At 39.2% G+C, this 8,347-nt stretch overlaps 1 protein-coding gene across 1 annotated transcript in view; it reads left to right on the top strand.

The window, feature by feature from the left end:
* Positions 1-7,456, top strand: part of SYTL5 (synaptotagmin-like 5) — a 204,936-nt gene extending 197,480 nt beyond the window's left edge. Inside the window, exons 15-16 of the mRNA XM_006864299.1 lie at positions 6,018-6,226; positions 7,314-7,456. Of these exons, the coding sequence (XP_006864361.1) occupies positions 6,018-6,226; positions 7,314-7,456 (352 nt within the window). The remainder of the gene's footprint in view (positions 1-6,017; positions 6,227-7,313) is intronic.
* Positions 7,457-8,347: the final 891 nt, after the last annotated feature.

The following is an 8,347-nucleotide window of genomic DNA, read 5'->3' as shown; positions in this document are numbered from 1 at the left end:
ACCCTTTAATCATGAGATAGTGTCCTTCTTTATCTCCTATGCTGGTTTTTGCCTTAAAGTTTATTTTATCAGAGATTAGTATTGCCACTCTTGCTTGTTTTTTATTGCTGTTAGCTTGGTATATTTTTTCCATCCTTTAACTTTTAGTCTGATTTTGTCTTTGTGTGTAAGGTGTGTTGCTTGCAGGCAACATATTGAAGGGTCTTGTTTTCTTATCCATTCAGCCACTCTCTGTCTCTTCACTGGTGCCTTTACTCCATTGACATTCAGTGTAATTATCGATAGGTATGGATTAGCTGCTGTCATTATATTAATTGTTTTGTGGTGCTGTTTGTTTCTTTTTTCTGCATGCCTTCTTGTGCTGCCTTCATGATTTTTTTGTGCTATTTCTTGTCGGTTTCTTCTTAGTTTTAATGTTTCCTTGTTCTGCTTGGATCTTCATTTTCATGGTAAGTTATGAAGTATTAATTTTCTTTGGGGTTATGCTATAGTCTATTAAATGTTCCTTGCATTTAAGATAGTCTATTATATCTTGCCATCTACTCGACCTCCTCACCACCTGGATCTCTGTTCTTATATTTTACCCTCCTTTGACATTGTTAATATTTTGGTCTTTGGTTGGCCTCACAGAACCTCTGAATTCATTGTAAATTTGTTCCATTCTGAACTCTGATATCTGTCGAATGAGTTCCAGGTGGTGTTGCCATTGCCATGTCTATCAATCTCTGGTTGTCATCTGTTCTTACTGGTTTTCATTCCAAAGAGCTCCTTTTGGATGTTTTGAAGTGCTGGATTGTCTTTGACAAAATCTCTTAGCTTCTGTTTATCCTGGAATGTTTTGAAGGTACCATTGTATTTGATTGACAGTTTTGCTGGTTAGACGATTCTTGATTGACAGTTTTTTTTTTTTTTTTTCCTTTTAGGGTTTTATATATGTCTCCCCATTGCCTTTTTGCCTGCATGGTTTCTGCTGAGAAGTCAGAGCTTAATCTGATTTGCTTGCCTTTGTAAATTACGCTTCTCTTTTCCCTGGCTGATTTTAGGATTCTCTACTTGTCTTTGATTTTGGATAGTTTGATTATGATATGTCCTGGTGATTTTCTTTTGGGGTCTATTGTTCCTGGGGTTCGTTCAGCTTCTTGAATGTTTACCTTCTCATCCTTCAAGATGTTAGGAAAATTTTCTTCCAGAAGCTCTTCAACTATCTCTTCTAAAGACTTCTGTGATTCTTCCTGTTCTGGGATGCCAATAATTCTTAAATTATTCCTCTTCATGTAATCCAGCATGAATCTTAGACTCTCTTCAGATTTTTAATCCTTTTTTCTGCTTGCTCTTCTATCTTAGCAGTATTAAGAAGTTTGTCTTGCAATCACTGATTCTGGCTTCCATCTCTTCCATTCTACCCTTTTGCCCTTTTAGTGTATTGTCCATTTCTGATATTTTATTATTAATCATCCTGACATCTTTTTGCAGGTTTTGGATTGTTTCCAATGCTGTATCTATCTTGTCTGATTGCTCCTGTAGCACATTCATGACTTCTTCCTTATTTTCCTCCACCCCTTTGTGGAGCATTTGAATTTATCTCCATATCATTCTTCTGAATTCCTTCTCATGCAGATCCAGAGCCTGTTCTTCTACTGGAAAGTCTGTGTCTGCTTCTAGCTCATTTGTCTCAGTTACTTTTTTCTGTTTTGGGACATGTGTTGAGATTTTTAATTGTGTTTTCTTGGACATTTTCAGCAGTTATGTGGGGGTTTAATGCTTAAATGGATGTATGCTGCTTTGTTGTTAAGCTTTCTGAGAGTCTCCTGGTGGATATGATCTAGAGATAGGCTTCCCTTTTCATGTATAATGCCTAGCAACCAGTTTTGGCTCTCGTCCAGATGGTGGGGTATTACAGGGTATGCTTGTAGCTTGGCTATATGGGCACAGTTGATGTCTCTTCTTGGGTAAGGTAGGAGGAGAAAGTTCCAACCCCTGGGAGAAGAGTGAGGCCAAAAAGACCAAAGACAGAAACAATACAAAAGCAGAGACAGAAACCACAAATCAAAAACAAAAATAAGGTTGTGACTGACACTGTCCACTGACCTTTGCTGTGCAGGCAGAGTCAACTTCGGGGCTGGATCCCTGAGTCAGACGTCATAAGAAGCACTGTTTGGGTTTCTTTTCTGTGTTATTGGAAAACTGTGGGGGTGTTCTCCTGCCTGCACGAAGGTGTCTGGGCTGGGAAGTAAGGGTGCAGTTGGAGTGAAGAGGAAAGATACGTGAAAAATATAAAGTGAAAGATGACAAATCGGTCACACCTCTCCCTCTAGGAGTGCAGCTCCATGGCTTCTAGCACTGGGTCACTGCCTCCACTTGGCTGTGGCCCCTCACACCAGCCTAAGAACTTCTGGCTGCCAGTCGCCATGGCTGGGTCGATTCAGAAATCACCGTATTTTGCTTTCACGGAAGGATTTCTTCACAGGTGGGCATGGGAAGCTGACACCCAGAACCTTAAACAAGATCTAAAGCTCCGCAACTATTTTGTGAGCCACTCTTTCTCTGCTTTTTGGGGCGTTTTAGCAGAGGAACTTTCAATATCTGTCTCTGCTTACCCACCCCAAAACCAGAAGTCCTCCTTCCATATTCTTTTGATGCTTTCTACATCATTTAATGGAGTCCTGGTGTGGGGCTGTGGGTTAATGCGCCAGACTGCAAAGCCATTTGAACTGCAAGGTTCAAGCTCACCAGCTGCTCCTCGGAAACCCTATACAGCGTAACTATGGGTTGGAACTGACTCGACGGCACTTAGCAACATCATTTAATATTTTGCCCATAGACCCCTTCAATAGTGCAAGTTGAGGACTGAATTTTTCTCCAGTTCTTTCAGCTTGAGACATTCTGAGCCTGGTCTTCCTTTTGGTTTTCTAACTCCAGATCATTGCACATGTAATTATAATACTTGACTTTGTCTTCTCGAGTTGTCCTTTGAAATTCTCTGTTCATCTCATTTACTTTCTTATTTCTTTCATTTGCTTCATCTTCTCTACACTCAAGAGCAAGTTTCAGAGTCTTTGCTGACATCCACTTTGGTCATTTCTTTCTTTTCTGTCTTTTTAATGACCTTTTGCTTTCCTACTGTATGATGTTCATGATGTCATCCCATAACACTTCTGATCTTCGGTCATTAGTATCTAATGCATTAAATCTGTTTTTTAAATGGTCTTTAAATTTAGATGGGCTATAATCAAGGTTGTATTTTGGCTCTTGTGAACTTGTTTTAATTTTCTTCAGCTTCAGCCTGAATTTGCCTAGAAGCAATTGCCGGTCTGTTCCATAGTGTGCACCTGACCTTGTTTTGGTTCATGCTATTGACTTTCTCCACTGTCTATTCCCACAGATGTAGTCAGTTTGATTCCTGTGTATTTAAACTGGTAAGGCCCATGTATTGTTTAAAAAGGTATTTGCAATGAACAAACAAATCTTCGGTCTTGCAAAATGTATCATGCAAACTCCAGAATCAGTTTTCCAACTACTGATCCTTCCTCTTTCTTTCCAATCTTCACATTCCAATCATCAGTGCATCTTGATTGTATATATGATCAATTTCATATTGAAGAAGTTGGTCGAATTCTTCAGTTTCATAATCACTGGCTTTAGCCGTTTTGGGGGAGTATATTTGAATAATAATGGTATTAACTGGTCTCCCTTGTAGGCATATGTTCAATATGCTATCACAGACAGCATTATACTTCAAGACAGATCTTGAAATGTCCTTTCTGATGATGAATGTGATGCCATTCCTTTTCAATTTCTCATTCTTAATGTAGTAAACCATATTATTATTTGATTCAAAATGGCTATTACCAGTTCATTTCAGCTCACTAATGTCTAGAGTATCAATGTCTGTGTATTCCATTCCATTTCTGACAATTTCCAATTTTCCTACATTCATACTTCGTACATCTCATGCTCTGATTATTAATGGATGTTTATAACTGTTCCTCCTTATTTTGTGCTGACAGCACAAATGAAAGTCATGAAACCTTTGCTCCATTCACATCATTATTGTCAACTCGACTTTGAGGAGACACTTCTTTCCCAGTCACATTTTGAGTGCCTTCCAAGCTGAGGGGCTCATCTTTCACCACTATGTCCAAAAATATCCTGGTGCTTTTCAAAATGTTTTCATCTTCTAGCACTGTATCTGATAATGTGCCACTGATATTTATAAGATTTTCTGAGGATAAACAGTCAGAAGTAGTCTACCTCTTCTTCATTCTAGTCTGTCTAACTTCTTTCAGGAAGCTCCCCTGAAACCAGTCTAATATGGGTGACCCTGCTGGTATTTAAAATAATGGTGACATAGCTTCCAGCATCACAGCAACATGCAAGTCACCACAATATGACAAAGTCACAGACTAGTGGCAGTTGCTTATGCTAGGCAATGCAAAAAGGAAATCCCTCTTAATTTCTATTTGGATTTTAGAACAACTCGGTATGGAAGGTTATATTTCACTCATTCAAACAAGCAGATGGTCTCATATTTGTCATATGTACCTAAGGTCAGGTACAGTGTCTTGACTATAGCAGAAATGACGTGTGCACAGGTTTGCATGCATATTTTTTTGTGTGTGTTTGTTTGTATTTTTCTGAGAAGATATAATAAGAAACACTAGTCAGAATGAGGCCAGGAAAGGAATAAAGCTGATATAGGTATGTTAATGAGCAGGTGACCACTGTGGGCAACTAGAGCTTGGGAGCCAGTGATGAACTTTGCAGAATGCAACTTAGAATTATCCTGCCAAGAAATAGGGAAGCTGAAGGATTCAGCTACTGATTTCTAAAAGTTACTAGCTGGGAGTTACCTCTGTTGTAGCTGTTGAGTTGATTTTGATCCATATCAACCCCATGTTATAAAATAAAACTTCCCCCCATAGGGGTTTCCTTTGCTGTAATCTTTATAGAAGTAGATAACCAGGACAAAGTTTTGGTTAGCAGTTGAGTGCTTCCCCATTGGGGCCTTAAATCCTCAGTAAATTCAGGTTGCCCTCCCATGAGCTGAGCCAGCTCACATATGGAGTACTTAATGAAAAAAAAACACAGACACTAGAAGTGGGAAGCTGTCAGCATGCCAGGAACTGCCCATCCTGGCTGCAAGTCAAGTCAGAAGTGAGCCAAGAAGATATGAAGGAGGGTATTTGATAGTGTGTACTACAGGAAATATTCTTAATTCAAAATAGAGGAAAGGCCCAAAGTAGGATTAGAAAGGTGAGTGAGGGCCTTTAACTATTGCCCCACTGAAAAGAAATAATAAACCAACTACAGCCTCCACTACCCTGAGACCAGAAGAACTAGATGGTACCTCTACCACTACCACCACTCTGATCAGGATCACAATAGAAGTTCCTGAACAGAGAAGGAGAAAAAGAATGTAGAACAAAATTCAACAGTATAAAAAGGACAAGACTTACTAATCTGATAGAAACTGGTGAGGTTCCTGAGACTGTGGCCCTTAGACACATTTCATGCCTGGAACTGAACCCACCCCAGGAATCAACTTTCAACCAAATGAAAGACAGGCCTGTAAAGTGAAGAACAGCACCAGGGTAGAATGTGCCACCAACCACACGAGATCAAAATGACAGCATTTGCCCAAAACCAAAGCTCAGAAGGCAGCAAAGATGAACTATGGAAATGGGGAACCCAGAGAAAAAGTCCATTTAGTGCTGTCACTAATCAAAATGTGTATAAATTGTTGAATGGAAAAATAATTTGCTCAATAAACTTCTACTCTAACTGCATACAATAAAAACTTTTTTAAAAATAGAAAAAAATAAACTATGATACTAAGTACATTTAAATTCCAGCATATAAGAAGCTAGAGAAGAAAGTCAAATACACTCTTGGGCACACATATCAGGAATTATGGGAAACTCAAATGACTACTCAAGGCTACTAATATCTGCCTACTTTTCAGTGATGGATTCATTGTTTTTTTGTTTTGTTTTGTTCTCTTTTCTTTTCTTTTGCAGCTATTTACTCCCTGATGATAGCAAAGCTACCAAGCATAAAACGCTGGTTATAAAAAAAAGTGTTAACCCTCAGTGGAATCATACTTTCATGTTCAGTGGCCTGCATCCACAGGACATAAAGAATGTTTGCCTGGAACTTACTGTCTGGGACAAGGAAGCCTTTTCCAGCAACATCTTCCTAGGAGGAGTTCGTTTGAATTCTGGAAGTGGTAAGAGACTTAGTATGGGCCCTGAGATAATCTGTGACAGGGAACAGGACAGTGGCGTGGTTTCTTGGGTGAAATACGTAATAGATGTATATGTAGTTGCAGTTATATCTCACTCCTTAAATTACCATGAATGCTTTATTTCTTTAACTAATTATCTGTTCATTGTTAAAATACTAATATTACTACTCTAATCTTGTATCCTTTGGCTAGAAATTTTGGAGGTAGAATGGTTATTAGACCATAATTTACACTTTAGTTTGAGTGAGTTTCAAGCACTTCAAGTTTTGCTAGGGAGAAGATCATCAAGACAGCACAAACTTCTGATAGTTAGGGAAGGGACTTCCAAGATCAACTTTACTTCATTCTCTTCTTAGTTTTGCCTAGCACTTATAGTGTTTATTTGTACTATTTACATTTAAAGGACATACTCCCTAAAAAAAAAAAATTTAGAACAAAATTCATCTAGTGTTGTTCAAACAGGTCATAGAAACACACCACTGGTGAATTTTGGAAGAGGTAAAAAAAAAAAAAACAAAAAAAAAAAACTTAGAAGAGGGGAAGTAGTAAGAGAACACATTGTCCTCCAAGCTTTCATTATCTCATAATGGGGAACTCAGGGGGAAAGGGCCGATATAGATGTTCCGTGTGCACCAAGGTCAATGTTCCTAAAGAGAATGACCCCATCCCTATAAAGCTCTATTGATAGAATAAGGGAAGCTGGAAATATCAATGTCACCAAAATGATAAAAACTCCTCAGAATAGAGAATTGGCCTTGTTAGAAAGTGAAAGTATCAGAGTCCAGTTCAGCCTGTTCTTCTGTCAAGTCAACTCAGTCCAGATGAATCAGTTCTTTCTCTACCAAAAGGAGAAGTAAATGAGCCTCCAGGACCATCCTGATTTGTCTCTCATGATATAGGCAGAAGAGAGTAGTACAAACTGCAAATGATGCATGCCATTCTAATACCGGTCGCTAGACATGTTGACTCTGGTCAGAAGTCCCCAACCCCACATCTTTTTCATAAGATGACTTTCAGAGCATCACAACATTTCATCTGCGAAGTGTAATGCTCCTTTTCCCTTTTATAGGTGTGAGCCATGGGAAAAACGTGGATTGGATGGACTCTCAAGGGGAAGAACAACGCCTTTGGCATAAGATGGCCAACAACCCTGGGATTCCAGTAGAGGGTGTTCTCATGCTCCGTTCCAGCATGGGGAAGCGTAGGCTTTGAGAGGACCAGTTCTCCAAGAATGAGGTCTCCAAGGACTACTTGAGTATTGTTTCCTATCAGCCGTAGGCTTGGGAACTAAAATTCTGAGTCCCGGCCATTTCTCACCCGGCCATCTCACACAAGGGCAGAGATGGCAGTGTTCTGAGCATTTAGGACCTTGCTGAATATCTAAAAGATCATGTACCTTGATATACCCATGGGCCAGGAACTTCTTGGCTGGATGATAAAAAGTACACTACACGATTGTGACAAGTCAATTGTGCAATGATTCATAGGCTTTATACCATAAGTTAAGTAGCACAAGCTTACTTAAAATGACAGTTGAAATTGGGGGTTTCCAGCTCTTTTCAAATCATGAGTTACTTTGGATTTTCCCAAACAGTTTGGTAAAGAAGGGAACCACTAAGAGCATAGGTAACTTGGAGAGTAAGAAGGGAAATTGACTAGCCTTCATTCACCTTAGGATCCCCATTATCCAAAGAAGCCATGCTGGAAATGGTGGCAAAGAGTGATGAGGTTGTGTAACACCTGTATATCAGCCTTGTGTTGTATTAACCAGGTAAGGTTTCAAGATGGACAGACAAGATTTTCTTTGGTGACTATACAATTTTATCACCTAAATAAGCCCACGATGAGAGTGAAAGGAGCTAAACAATTACCCAGGACAACAGATGTAGACCTGGGCAAATTGGGATATAGGGTCATTCTACTTGTGACCTGGCTATTAGAGAAGTCTGTTGTAAACATTTTATAAAATGTCCTAAGCCATTAATTAACTAAAGGGGATAAGAAAGAATGACCAATGTCTACATCTTTTCCCATTTTGTTTATTAATGAGACCAGTTTAATGAAAAGGGAAGTATATTCTGCCTGCGGTGGTTTCACTTCTGC

The sequence above is a fragment of the Chrysochloris asiatica genome, unplaced genomic scaffold (genome assembly GCF_000296735.1).
Source record: "Chrysochloris asiatica unplaced genomic scaffold, ChrAsi1.0 scaffold00062, whole genome shotgun sequence".
Lineage (NCBI taxonomy): Eukaryota > Metazoa > Chordata > Mammalia > Afrosoricida > Chrysochloridae > Chrysochloris > Chrysochloris asiatica.
The sequence above is the reverse complement of the archived record's forward strand: the minus strand, read 5'-3'. Positions and strand labels throughout refer to the sequence as shown.